Source organism: Myodes glareolus, chromosome 18 (genome assembly GCF_982192425.1).
Source record: "Myodes glareolus chromosome 18, mMyoGla1.1, whole genome shotgun sequence".
Lineage (NCBI taxonomy): Eukaryota > Metazoa > Chordata > Mammalia > Rodentia > Cricetidae > Myodes > Myodes glareolus.
In genome coordinates, this window is record NC_142043.1 from 48,868,573 (window position 1) to 48,883,397 (window position 14,825).

Sequence of the window (14,825 nt, forward strand, 5' to 3'; positions counted from 1 at the left end):
TTATGTAAGCAAGTAAATAAATAAGAAGTAAACACTCTATTCACTGCAACACTGAGCTAGAGCCTCATTCAGATTTGGGTAATGGCTGTTACCGAGTTAGATCTCCAGCTTGAAGCATATTTCCTTTCTTCTTTTCTTGGTAGAATTATAAGTGTGTGCCATCATACATGCTGACTGTAGGAAATTTGTTTTTCTTTTTAAAAAGATTATCTTTTTGCCTGCATGTTTGTGCAGCACATGTGTTTCAGTTGCCTAAGGAGGCCAGAAGAGGGTGTAGAAACTCCTGGACTGGCGTTCTAACAGTTGTGCACCACCTAATGTGGGCACTGGGAAGGGAATCCAAGTGGTCTTAACTACTGAGTCATCTCTCCAGCCCTGAAGCACATTTCTTAATTCTCCTAGAACTGTGTTGTAGTTTTCAAAAATAGGCATCAACTGTCATCATTTTCTCAGCTATCTATTATTAAATATATTATAACTATAATTCAGTTTAGAGTATTTAGGTTTTTTTTTAAATATAAAAACTATCTTTATTCATTTTACGTACCAATTCCAGTTCACCCTCCCTCCCCTCCTCCTAGTCCTCCATCCATCCACTCCTCGAAGAGGGTAAAGCTTTCCATGTGGAGTCAACAAAGTCTGGCACATCAAGTTGAGGCAAGAACAAAGCTTTCCCACCTCCCCCACCCCACCCTGTATCTATGCTGAACAAGGTATCCCTCCATAGGGAATGGGCTCCAAAAAGTCAGTTCATGTACTAGGGCTAAATCCTGGTTCCACAAACTTTCCAAGCCACACAACTGTTACCTACATTCAGACAGCCTAGTTCAGTCCTATGCAGGTTCCCCAGCTGTCAGTCCAGAGCCGTATTTAGACTTTTAAGTATTTTCTCTATAAATTAATCACTTAAGTGTTTATTTTCTAGATATGTGTGTGCATGTACATGTGCTTTGATACTCATCTACAAGTCAGAGGGCATCTTGTAGGAATCAACTCTCTGCCTCTACTACATGGGTCCCCAGGATTCAACTCACAGAAGCAGACTTGGGGACAGGAACCTCAACGTAATGAGTCATTTCACAAGCCCAGTGTTTTGTTGTTGTTTTGAGTTTTTGTTTTTGTTTTGTTTTGTATTTTTCCAAGACAGGGTTTCCCTCTGTACCCCTGGCTGTCCTGGAACTACCTTTATAGATCAGGCTTGTCTCAGGCTCACAGAAGTCTGACACTCTCTGCCTCCTAAATGCTGGGATTAAAGGCGTGCACCACCACAGCCCCGCTGTAAAAATTATCTTTAAAAAATGGGGTCAGGCTGAGTAGTGGTGGCACATGCCTTTAATATCAGAGCTCAGGAGGCAGAGGCAGGAAAGTTTTGAGGCCATCCTGGTCTACATAGTTTCAGGCCAGCTAGGGATACACAGAGAGACACTGCCCCAAAACAAAAACCAAACAACAACTAAATTTTTTTATCTATGTATGTTAGTGTGCACACATGTATGTGGGAAACTGAACAGGCCATAAGAAGGGTACTAGATACCCTGGAACTACAGTTACAGGCAGTTTTCAGCCACCTGTCCTGGGTGCTAGGAACTGTGGGTTCTCTGTAAGAGCAGTACATGCTCTTATTCACTGACTCATCTTTCCATCCCCAAAGATTATGGATTTTTGTTTGTTTGTTTCCTGGAATTTGCTCTGCCTTGAACTCACAGAAATCCGCCTACATCTGCCTCTCAAGTGCTGGGACTAAAGGCATGCACCACCACTGCCCTGTGATGACTTCTAAAAGGCAAATTGTGTGTGTGCATATTTAAGCACACAGAGGTCAGAAGGAAACTTTCAGGGTGCTGGTTCTATCCTATCATTTGGGTCCCAGGGATCAAAGTCAGATGATCAGGTTCACTAACAAGAGCCATTACCTACTGAGACATCTTGCTGGCCCCAAAAGTAGTTTCTTTAAAAAAGTTAACATTCTAGAACATTTAGATTAAAAAGAATGGTAAAAGGCCCACTAAGTGGCTTATACTTGTAAACCCAATATTGAAGAGACCGAGGTAGGATTGCCACAAAAGTGAAGTTAGCCTGAGCAACAAAAGGAGACTCTTGCTTCAGGAAAGATAGGTAGAATTTATGATATTAGATAAATGAAATGAATTTATTTCTACTGTCTTACCTTTTAGAGGGGTAACCTCATAAAAAGTTCCTGAGCTATGGATATAACTTAGTGGAAGAACCTGTCTAGCCATGATTGAGACCCTAGCTTCTATCCTAAGTACCACAAAAAAGAAAAAAAAAAAAGACATTATAAAAATTCCTTTTATTTTAAATTTACAAGATTGATTACCTGAGCCCGAGAAAGATGCAATCCAAGAGTATATAGTATTTCTTCCAAATCCTTTTCAAGGAGGTAACCACAATGGCTTTGATCGAAATAAACAAAGGCCATCAGTAGATCTCTGTTCACTGTGACCATCTGAGTCTTCTCTTTTTCCTAGAATGAACAGAAGATATGGTATACAGTTTATTACCATGGAAGAATGAGAAATCAAGGCTCTGTCTGTATGAAAGCACTGATCTTAAAAAGATCTAGTTCATTTTAGCTAAAATGAGTGGATTTTATATATCAGTATAAAAAAATAGAAACCGTGACAAACACAAATACCCCCAAATCAGTAAATGTAGGGTAAGGAAATCACTATTTTTTTTTTAATTTTTTACTTCTATTATTATTATTATTATTTTTATTTTTTAGTATTTTGAGACAAGGTTTCTCCATAGCTTTTGGCTTCTGTTCTGGAACTAGCTCTTGAAGACCAGGCTGGCCTCGAACTCACAGAGATCCACTTGCCTCTGCCTCCCGAGTGCTGAGATTAAAAGCGTGTGCCATATTCTATTCAATAAATACCTTATCCAAAGGGAAAAGAAAGGAAAATGAAGAAGGAGAAAAAAAAAAAGACAAAACAAAACAAAAAAACCACCTTCTCTTTTGAGGGTCTCTCCTTGCAGTATCGGTTGACATCTCTTTTGTCATCTCGTTTGCTCATTTCTTCTTCTTCCCTCTCTGTAAAGTCAACGTGAAAGAATAAAAAATTTATTCATGCAGACATTTTAACTACTGTAGAAACCCAAACTACTTTTCCAATACAGAAGTTTTCAAAAGATGAAATAACAGGTCTATAAAAATTATAAAAACAAAAAAAAATGGTGTTGTAAGGAAACGTTAAGAAAACGTTAAGAAGCAGCCTGGTGGTGTTGGCACAGGCCTTTAATCCAAGCACTCAAGAAGCAGAGCAAAGAGGATCTCTGAGTTCGAAGCCAGTCTGGTTTACAAAGAAAAGTTCCAGGGCAACTCGGGTTACACAGAGAAATCCTGTCTCAAAAGAAAAACAAAAAAAGCAATAAGGAACTAAGAATTCCCACATGGCAGTTCCCAGTTCATGGTATACAATACACAGACATATATGTGAGCAAAATATTCATACACATAAGAGGAAAGAAAACATTGCTTTACCAAATGAAACCCACCGGTTTCTATATATAAGTGTGTGTGTGTGTACATTTATTTATTCTGTGCATATGAAGGCCAGAGGCTGAAGTCAGGTGCCTTCCTCAACTCTTCTCCATCTTATGGAGACAGTGTTTCTTACTGGTTTGGCTAGGTTGCTCATGAGTTCCAGGAACCCACCTGTCTTTACCCTCCCAGGGCAGCCATTACAATGCCATGTGAGTACTAAGGGCTCAAATTTAGGTCTTTATGCTTGCACACCAAGCACTTTAGCAACAGAGTCATCTCCTCAGCCCATTTATAAACATACACATAACATTTTCCTCTTGTTTCTTTGAACAGCTGGTATCATTATATAACACAAGCTAGCCTCACACTAGCTCTCACCCTGTCCCAGTTTCTTTAGTGCTGGGAATCCAAGGTGTATACCACTATATGATTAACTTTATACATAAAAATGGAGAGTCTTGGGAGTGGAGCGAAGGCTCAGCGAGTAAAGCATTGCTGAAGCAGCATAGCACCTGAGTTTGGATCCCTGGGACCCATCTAAAGCCAGATGTGACAGCCTGAGTCTATCATCCCATCAGCTGCTCTGCTGAGGTGGAGCTGGGGATAGGGGAATCCCTGAACGCTCCTGGGTCAGTCAGTCCAGCGTAGGCAGTGGCAAATAAAAAGACTGTCTCAGGTGGGAGAGATGGCTGGAGGTTAAGAGCACTGGCTGTACTTCCAAAGGTCCTAATTTCAATTTCCAGCAACCACATGGTGGCTCCCAACTATCTATTAATTAGATCTGGTGTTCTCTTCTGGCCAGCAGGCAGACATGCAGACAGAACACTGTATACATAAGAAACAAACAAATAAACAAAGACTGTCTCAAAACCAGGTAAAGACTAGAATCCAAGGCTGTCATCTGATCCCCACGTGTGCACCTGCACTCACGCATTAGCATGTTCACAAAGAATAAACAAAAGAAGAGGCCAGAGAGATTGTTCAGCAGGCAGAGGTACTTGTCACCGAGTGTAACAGAGTTCAATCCCATGACCCACACGGGGAAACTGACTTTTTCCAAGTTATCTTCTCACCTGAACATGAGCACACACATATAACACACAATGTAATACAAAATCTCAAAGTTTAAGGTGAAGACATGCTGGGTGTGGTGGCACACACCTTTCATTCTAGCTCTCTGAGGCAGGGGCAGGCAGAGTTCTTAAGACTTTACATAGCCAGGGCTATGTAAAGAGACCCTGTCTCAAAAAAAAATTACAATATACTTTTTAATAATTGAGATTAAAGTCTCATTATATAGCACAGGCTAGCATTTAATTCACAGAAATTCTCCTACCCAGTCTACAAACTATTGAGGTAACAGCACATATATCTTTGAAAAACTTGTACCTTTTAAAAGAAAATCTTACTTTTCTGGTTGGGAATATGTTTGCCTACCATGTGTAAGGTCTCAGATGTGATCCCCAGCAATACAAAAGAATATTTTTTTTTTAAAGGTTTTCCAACACAGGGTTTCACTGTAGCTTTGAAGCCTGTCCTGTAACTAGGTCTTGTAAACCAGGCTGGCCTCGAACTCAGAGATCCACTTGCCTCTGCCTCCTGAGTGATGGGATTTAAAGGCGTATGCCACCACCACCCGGCCAAAAGAACATCTTAAGTTTGACAAAAAATTCATTTTTCCAGTTCTGAGGATTAAACTGAAGCTTTTCCTATGCTTAGCAAACTATTAATTCTGAGATAGGCTCTTACTACCTTGTTCAAGATGGCCCTGAACTCATGATATCCCTGCCTTTATCCTCCCAAACAGCTGGGATTAAACCAGGTCTGGACAATTTGGTCAACTTGATGAATTAAAACATATCATTTTGTTATCTACCCTTTTGATTACTAATAAGATTAATCACCATTTCAAACACAAATTTTTATTTGTTAAAACTATTATTTCTAGGACTGAAGAAATGGGCCAGCATTTTTAAAAAGCAATTGTTGCTTTTGCAGAGGACCCAGGTTTAATTCCCAGCACCCACATAGTGGTTCACAATCATCTGTAACTCCGGGAACAGAAGATCCAACGCCCTCTTCTGACTCCCAAAGGCACCAGGCATGCATGAGGTTCAGACACACATGCAGGAAAGACATACACATTAAATTAAAAATTTTTAAAGTACTAAACAAGTGTGAAGAAAGACATAAGTAAAATAATGCTATATTGTAGACCACACTGTAAACTCTACGAATCAATTTTACATAATGTCTGTTTCAGAATAGGCCTCAGCAAGAAAGTTAAGAGCTGAGCACAGATTTCAGATACGAGGATGTCAAGAGGATAGACTTTTGAACCTGCTGGCAGGAGAGACTGTCAGTGCCAAGTTCCTAACAGAAGAATATTAAGTGGCAGGTTTAAGGACCTCAGAGTGACTGAGCAGTGGCAAGAGCCTGTGCAATGGTTCAGTGGATAAATCACGAGCCTTGCAAGCTGATATCCTGAATTCAATGCTCAGATTTCATGGGAAAGAGAGAACCAACTCCTAAGAGCTGTCCTGGTTTCCACAGGAGTCACAGTAGTAAATATCCTAAAAGTAACTATAATACTACAAACACCAATGAAAGAAAAACGACATATGCCATTAGGTATTTTATTATTAATTAAGATTAAAAGCCAGGCTAAGCAGTGGTGGCTCACGCCTTTAATCCCAGCACTTGGGAGGCAGAAGCAGGCGGATCTCTGTGAGTTCGAAGCCAGCCTGGTCTACAAGAGCTAGTTCCAGGACAGGTTCCAAAAGTACAGAGAAACTCTGACTCAAAAAACAAAAACAAACAAAAGAACAGACAGGTGTGGTAGAATAAGCCTGAAATCACAGCTCTCACCTGGGACAGTCAGGCAAAGAGCATCACCCAAGGTCAACCTGGCTGCATAGGCCAGTATCAGTTATGCAGTAAGAAGGTCTTACAAAAAGAAAATTTCTAAAAACTCAAAAAACATAAAATATTTAGTCCATTCTACAGCCCCAAGGTCATTTACTACATACCATCTTCTTCATCCTCAGCTTCTTCTGCCTCCATTGGGTCATACTCATCTTGATTGTTATCTTCTTCGGTTTCATCGTCATCTTTAGAATCTTCCTTTCTTTTTTCTTCTTTCTGTAATTTAAGATGCTTAAAACTAAGCAATATCATGACAAGACAGACAAATAAACATAAGTTCATTAAATGGATGTATTTGTAACAAGTCCGATTATAAACTGCTCACAACAGTAATAACCTTCAAGGAAGGCATGGGAGGCATGGCAGTAATCTGAGCACCTGGAAGTTGAAGGCAGGAGAATAGGGAGGTCATAGCTCACAGCAAGAAAGACAAAAGGGCAGAGAGAAACAGAGAAAGGGAAGAAGGGCTAGAGAATCAGCTTGGACATACAGAGCAATGACTGACCTTACAGGAAACCCTTCCGACACCCACATGGCAGCTAACAACCATCTATAACTTAACTTCAATTTCAGGCAAGCCACACTCACTGTTGACTTCTGAGGTCAGCATGCGTGCACGCCCGCACGCGCACACATACACACACACACAGAGTATAAATACACATACAGGCAAAACATACACATTACAATACGAAGACGACAGAAGAAGAGAGGAAAGGATGAAAACAAATCATAAAATTAGTTACAGATATCAAATTAGGCTTTGCTATATGATTCAGGTTGGACTTGAACTCCTGGATCTCCTCTTCCCCCTTTGATATATGGGATTATAGATATGTGGCCCCATACCCAGCTCTAGTTTTTGAGGCAGAGTCTCATATGATCCGACTCAACTATCCAACACAATATTCAAGACTTTTAGTTTGACTTTTGTACAGAGGCTGGAACTGAATATTTCTCAGTTTGTTGCCTATCCTGGAAATTACGGACCTTCCTCTCCTCTCTGTCTTCTTTTTTGTCTTTATCATCGCCTGATTTTCTCCGTTTTGGTTTTGGATCATCAGTATCATCATCTCTTTCTTCTTTTTTATCTTTTCTCTCATCTTTTTTGCTTTTCTTCTCCTTCTCTTTTTTGTCCTCTTTCTCAGGAAGAGAGAGCAATGATTTGTATATTCTGACTCCAAAATCTCTTTGAAGCATTTCATTGAAAAGTTCCGCAAATAATGAAACCTACAAAAAGAAACCAACATTAATCTAGGCAAATTAAATACAAATACTGAATAAATCCAGCAGTTAATCAATTTATCAAGCACTATCTTACCACACTTATTTTCTATACCTATAAGAGAGCTGTAATACTTTCTGAGGGAGATAAAGAAGAAATCAAGAGCTATAAAAATGGATGTGAATAATGCGAGGACCATGAAAATCTTCAAAATAACTAGTTGTGGTGGTACACGCCTTTAATCCCAGCTCTTGGAAGGCAGAAGCAGGCAAAACTCTGTGGCTTCCAGGCCAGTCTGGTCTATTTATGAGTTTCAGGCCGGCAACTGCCACACAGGGAGACCCTTTAAATAAATAAATATCCTCAAAAGAACATTTTTTTTTTTTTAAATTTCTAGACAAGGTTTCCTGTGTAACCTTGGATGTACTGGAACTCGCTCTGTACACAAGGCTGGCCTTGAACTCACAGATATTCGCTTCCCTCTGCCTCTCAAGTACTGGGATTAAAGGCATGTGCCACCATCATTTGGCTTCTTTTTAAAGACAAGATCTTTCAGGGCTGGAGAGATGGCTCAGAGGTTAAGAACACTGACTGCCCTTCCAGAGGTTCTAAGTTCAATTCCCAGTAACCATATGGTGGCTCACAGCCATCTGTAATGGGATCTGGTGCCCTCTTCTGGCCTGCAGCATACATGCAGACAGAATACTATATACTGATTAATAAATAAATCTTAAAACAACAACAACAACAAAAAAAACCCAAGATCTTTCTATGTATCCAGGATGGCTTTCAACTCATGTTCTTCATGCTTCAGACTGCTGAATGGTGGCACTATAAACTCATGTCATCATATTCTATGTAAAGATTTTTTTAAAGATATAAATCTATTGCTAAACATGGTAATACCTTCCTGTAAACTCAGCAATTGAGAGGTAAGGCAAGAAAATCAACAGTTCACCATCATCCTTGGTTATATGAGACTCTGTCTCAAAAACTAGAGCTGGTTATAGTGCCACATACCTGTGATCCCAGATACCAAAGGCAGAAAAGAGGTGGATCAGAAGCACTTCAAGTCCAACCTGATCCGATAGTATGTTTGAAACCAGACTGGGTTGCATGAGATACTATCTCACAAAAACAAACAAGAACCAGAACCATATAAGCAGAACATAAAAAACAATGCAAATACTGTTATGTTTAGTAATGCATTTGTGTAATTGCAGGCCCAAAGGATACTGAAGCAGAATAATCATGAGTTGAAGGCCTAACTGGACACAAATTGAGTTTAGGGTCAACCTGGAATCTCAGCAAAACTATTAAAAGTAAAAAGAAAGCTGCAGATGTAGCTTAGTGGTAGAGGTTTCCATAGCATGCATAAGCCCGAGTTCAATTCTCAGCACTAGCAATAGAGAGGAGCTGGGCATGGTGGTGCACGCTTGGAAGGCAAGTGGACCTCTAAGAGTTCCTGGCCAGATGGAGCTATGTAGTAAGATCCTGTTAAGATCGAAACGAGAGACAGAGACAGACAAGACAGAACACAAACTCAAGTTGAAAGATAATGCCACTTATTTTCTCTTGCAATCTAACCAGTCACAAAATTTTCAAATCCACTAAATGGTTATTTTAATTCTAAAGAAAACAATAAAATATTATGCCATCCTCAAGAAAGACAAGTAGGGGCAGGAGTGGTGAATCAGTGATTAAGAGCAATGGCTCTTAATCACTGTTGTTCGGTTTGGTTCCCAGCACCCACATGGTGCTTTATAAACATCTGTAACTACAGATGCAGGGAACATGACACCCTCTCTGGCCTCTAAAGGAGTCAGGCACACCTGCCACACTCAGACACAAGGACAAGATAAGCACACAGATAAAATCTACTTCAAGATCAGCTAGGACTACTAGAAATAGTCTCCAAAACACAAAATGCAAAACAAAGAATAATTTAGATCTAACTTGTTAATTTACAGAAAAAAAAAAAAGGAAGGGGAGGAAGAAAAAAAGGACAAAACCACACCACAGGAATGAAACAACAAAAGGTAGTCTATTGTGTCTATTAAGAGACCTTAAAGGACAAATCTAACTTTCTCATAATAAATGATGGTGACCAAAAACACACAAACAATGGGAACAATCAAACAAAAACTCAAGGAATTTAATACATTAAAGAGTCAGTCACAACTGTGGGTATTATTTTGATCCTAATTAAACTTTAATATTACCTCAAATGAATGTTCTTTGTTATCTTCCAATCTGTAATCCAAAAGGACACTCAAAGACATGATGCTGCAATCAAATTTGCCACTTTTTGCAGCCCAGTTTGGATGTACAATTATGGCTGGTTCATCGGGCAAAATGTATCTTCTTTCTTGGCGCTGGCGTTCCATTTCCTCTTGTCGTTTTCTTTCCTCCTCCTAGACATTTGAAATTTTAAGTCATGGTGACGCTTCCTTGTACAAAGTGCATGTGTACTGAAATGTACTCAAAATAAAATAAAATAAAGGAGCTGCGTGTGGTGGTTCATGACTGTAATCCCAACACTTGGTGCAAAGACAGATGGGATGACCTTGAGTTCTAGTCAGCCTAGTTACACAGCGAGTACCAGACTAGCCTCCACTACAGAATAAATTCTTGTTTCAAAAAACAAAAATCAAAGTCTTCTGATTCTTACAGTAATTATATTAGTCATAATGGTTAAAAACAGAGATAGGACCTTTTATGGCTCTTAATTCTCTTTCTTAAATTTCCTTTATTACATTGGTTTTTGTAAAGTGTGGGTTAGGGGACAGGCAGCTGGTTTTCTCCTTTCACCATGAGTCCTAAATATTGAATTGCTGTGGTCAGGCCTAGCATCAAGTGTCAATGAATACAACTGGCTTCTAAAAATAACTTCACTAAAGGATACTGAGCCTTCTGGGAAGACAGTCTGTTCCAGAGATAGGCTACAGACAGGACACACCTTATCCTGCTATAAAGTAGTGACAGAAGCTGAAAGGACTCAAGCCATGGCCAGCTCTGAGACAGTATCATCATCCCAAAGATATTTATAACCCATGGAATAAAACAAGAAACCACAAACTGCCTAGGAACAAAGTAAATTTCCTGTTGCCACCAAGAGAAGGAAATGTCCTCAAGAAGGTCTCAGGATCATCAGGCACAGAAGATAGTCTGCTAGCGCAGAGTCTGCTTCTCTTCTCAGCCAATCTCTCTCCTCTGGTGTTACTGAGGAAGAACCTAACAAATCCTCTAGCTTTACTCACTTTAGGCTGAGGTACTAAAATAAAACTGCAATGCTAGTGGGCATGGTGGCTGGTGGAGCACATCTTTAATCCCAGAACCCAGAAGGCAGAGGCAGGTGAATCTCTGACTCGAGGCCACACTGGTCTATATTCAGAGTGAGTTCTAGGACAGTCAGGGCTCCACAGAGAGACCCTGTCTAAAAAACCAACCAAACAAACAAAAAAACCACTAAGCAATCATGCTAACACATGCTTTATAATCCCAGCACATGGAAAGTCAGAGAGACAGAAGGAGAATCACAAAGACAGCCTACTTTACATAGAGACTTCCAGGCCAGCCAGAGTCACATCAGTAATAACTTCTTAAAAACTCAGAAAGTCGGGCCAGGCAGTGGTGGCACACACCTTTAATCCCAGCACTCAGGAGGCAGAGGCAGACGAATCCCTGTTTGGTCAGCCTGGTCTATAAGAGATAGTTCCAGGACAGCTAGAACTGTCACACAGGAAAGCCCTGTCTCGAAAAACAAACAACAACAACAAAAAAAAACCTCAAAGTCAATTAAGACGGTGTGTGTGTGTGTGTGTGTGTGTGTGTGTGTGTGTGAATCAGTGAGTAAAGAAAGGTCCTTGCTGCCAACCTTGATGATCTCAATTTGGTCTCCCAGACCCACAGGATAGAAGAAGAAAGCCAACTCCAGCATTATCCTCCGACCTCTGGGCAATTTCAATGGCATGTTCAATCCCACACAGAATAAATACAAATGCATTTTTTGTTTGAGACAGGGTCTCATTCTATAGCTCTGGCTATTCTGGAATTCATTCTGTAGGTCAAGCTGGCCTTGGAAGTCAAAAAAATCCACCTGCCTCTGCCTCCCTGAGATTAAAGTTCTGTGCCACCACCACCATCTATGTTACTTTTCTTTTTTTTATTATTTATTTATTATGTATACAATATTCTGTCTGTGTGTACGCCTGCAGGCCAGAAGAGAGCACCAGAACCCATTACAGAGGGTTGCGAGCCACCATGTAGTTGCTGGGAACTGAACTCAGGAACTTTGGAAGAGCAGGCAAGGCTCTTAACCTCTGAGCCATCTCTCCAGCCTCTGTTACTTTTCTTTTTGTCTGGTTTTTCGAGACAGGGTTTCTCTGTATAATAGCCCTGGCTATCCTGGAACTCTCAGACCAAGTTGGCCTCACAGAGACCTGCCTCAGCCTCCTGAGTACTGGAATTAAAGGCAAGTGTCATCACCTGCCCGGCTCAATGTTACTTTTTAAGGGCTTCAAAAGCCTGGGAGAGAACCACAGGGAATAGTGCTTGCTATGGAGTCTAAACACTCAAGTAAGTTGTCCCCTGCTCACATCTCACCCCTTACCCCAAGGTGAAAGAGAACCAAGTTGTGAAATTCCTTGACTTACACACATGCTTATAATAATTATAGGGAGAAAAAAAAAACAAAAAATAAAAGAAAAAGAAAAAGACTTTGGGCTGGAGAGATGGCTCAGTGGTTAACAGCATTTGTTGTTCTTGAAGAGGATCCGGGTTTGTTTTCCCAACCACTCACATGGGGGCTCACAACCATCCAAAATTTTAGTTCCAGGAGCTGCAGCGTCCTCTTCTGACCTCTGCAGGCACCAAGCATGTGGTACACATACATAAATGTTGCAAAAATATTCATGCAAATATAAATAAAATAAATAAACCTTGAGGGGAAAAAAGACCTCATGGACACTTTAATAGTAACACTGACTGTCTAGTTAGGCAGCTGTCTGGATGGGACGGGAAAGCCTGGCATCTCATGCCTGTACCCTCTGCTGCCCTTAACGTTTGGTTCAGATTGCATTCAGATCTGTACAAAGAAATGATCATTTGAGAAGGCAAGCCCAAAGGTAGAATAAAGAGTTAATTTGACCTACACTTGCCTAGTCTGCCTGTTCTAGGCTTAAGGCTGAAGACACCTAGCAACAACTATGACCAGAAAAATGGTGTCATGAAAGGATTGAAGAGTAGCACCCGAGTTCCAAGTTCCTGGCAGATCTCTACCTATTCTTAGGGAAGACATGAATTTCCCACCTCCTACTCCTGATCTGTCTGCTACCAACAAACCCCAATGGGACTGAGAAGCTGATCTGTAAACAAAACCCCATCTTTCCTACTCATTGGAAATGGAGCAAAGTCTTTGTTTCTCAACACTTGTCTCTTAGATACTGTTTTTTTTGTTTTGCTTTTTGAGACACGGTTTCTCTATTGCTTTGGAACCTGTTCTGGAACTGGGTCTTGTAGACCAGGCTGGCCTCAAAAGCACAGAGATCACCTTGCCTCTGCCTCCCAAGTTCCTGAGTGGTGAAATTAAAAGCGTGTGCCACCACTGCCTGACTAGATATGGGTTTTATTCCCATAGAGTGAACTTCAAGAGACCTAGGTCTGGTAATAATATGCAGTCACAAACATCATCATCATATAAACAAGTTAACTCAGCATCAACAGTATCTGTGTGTGTAATCAAATACAGGTAGAGGCTAAGGTCAATAGTGAGTTGTTTTCCTCTATTCTCTTCACCATAGATTTGGCAGGGTCTCTCTAGCTGGCCAGTGAGCTTGGGAGAGCCTCCTGGATGCACTACTCATGGCAGCTCCAGTGTTAACAGGCACAGGAACTACCAGGCCTGGCTTTTAGAAGGGCGCTGAGGATCTAAATTCAGGTCCATCTTACTTCATGTTTAATATTACTAACGTCTCCATTTCAATGAGCACATTTTCCCAACTATCCCCAGAACTCTTTCTTTCCCAGTAATGGAGATCTATGCAAATGCACATTACTAATGATTTTCCATAGTTACATGCCAAGTTCCTCAAACTTTAAGACATTTCTTGGCCAGGCACATGTCTGTAACCCCAGTTCTCAAGAGGCAAAGACAAAGATCAACACAAGTAGAGCTTCACTGTGAGTTCTAGGCCAGTCTACACTATTTAGTGACACCCTCTCAACCAAAAAGAAAATAAAACTGTGCCATGTCTCACTAAACTCCTTTACTCTAAGATAGCATCAACAATTATTTTGAATTTCATTAACTACATGACTTTTATTTATTTATTTATTTTTACAAAAATTCTGGCAAGCTACCTCAAAACATTTTGTACTCTATATCCCTTTTTTCTTCTTTTTACTTTATGTGTACAGGTGTTTGGCCTGTTTCTACCTATGTTAACTACATGCCTAGTGTCCTCTGAAGTCAGAAGAGGGCATTAGATCTCAGGGAGTGGCGGAAGGGCTGATTTAATGTGTATTTTGACATGGGCAAGCCCTGCCAAGGACTCTAAGACCACTTGACTCATGGTAAATGAACAAGCTGTCACTCATATGGGTCATGTGTAAGAGGGGTGGTGAAGTTTACTTGGAGTCTATGTATGAGTATTTATGGGTCAGTATGTGCAAAGACTAGCAACTGCAGTTAACCACTCCTGGGTGTTTACAGCCTGAAACTGCTAACCTACAGAGATCTCATACCCCAACCACACAACCTCTCCCATTCTGTACCTAATAAACATAAGGTTCCGGGTTACAGTGGTCCTGGTCAGAGAAGGCCAAGTGACTGCACCTTCATTTCTATAGGTGTTTGTCCTTTCTTCATTCCCTTGCCTCCACTAGCCAGGGTCCCACAGACTGAAGCCATAGAGGATGCAGCAGGATCCCCTGGAACTAGCATTAGGGATGATTGTGAACCATCATGTTGGTGCTGGGACCTGAACCCAGGTCCTCTGCTAGCACAGCAACAGCTCTTGACTACTAAGCCATCCATCCAGCCCCCCCCCTTTGATAAGGAAAGGTCTCACCATAGCCCCAGGTTGGTCTCAATTTTAATATCTACCTCATGAGTACTGAGTACTCAGTTCAAACCAGCCTATGCTTACAAAGAAATAGTCTTAAAAA

General features: G+C 40.7%; 1 protein-coding gene across 7 annotated transcripts in view; it reads right to left on the reverse strand.

Moving 5' to 3' along the window:
• Positions 1-14,825, reverse strand: part of Ccar1 (cell division cycle and apoptosis regulator 1) — a 48,879-nt gene that overhangs the window by 3,834 nt on the left and 30,220 nt on the right. For all 7 annotated transcript variants that reach the window (XM_085679705.2, XM_085679708.2, XM_085679710.2 and 4 more), the window contains 5 exons: positions 9,881-10,072; positions 7,424-7,663; positions 6,538-6,649; positions 2,973-3,055; positions 2,339-2,485 (listed from right to left, as the gene is read on the reverse strand). In XM_085679705.2, coding sequence (XP_085535831.1) covers positions 2,339-2,485; positions 2,973-3,055; positions 6,538-6,649; positions 7,424-7,663; positions 9,881-10,072 — 774 coding nt within the window. The remainder of the gene's footprint in view (positions 1-2,338; positions 2,486-2,972; positions 3,056-6,537; positions 6,650-7,423; positions 7,664-9,880; positions 10,073-14,825) is intronic.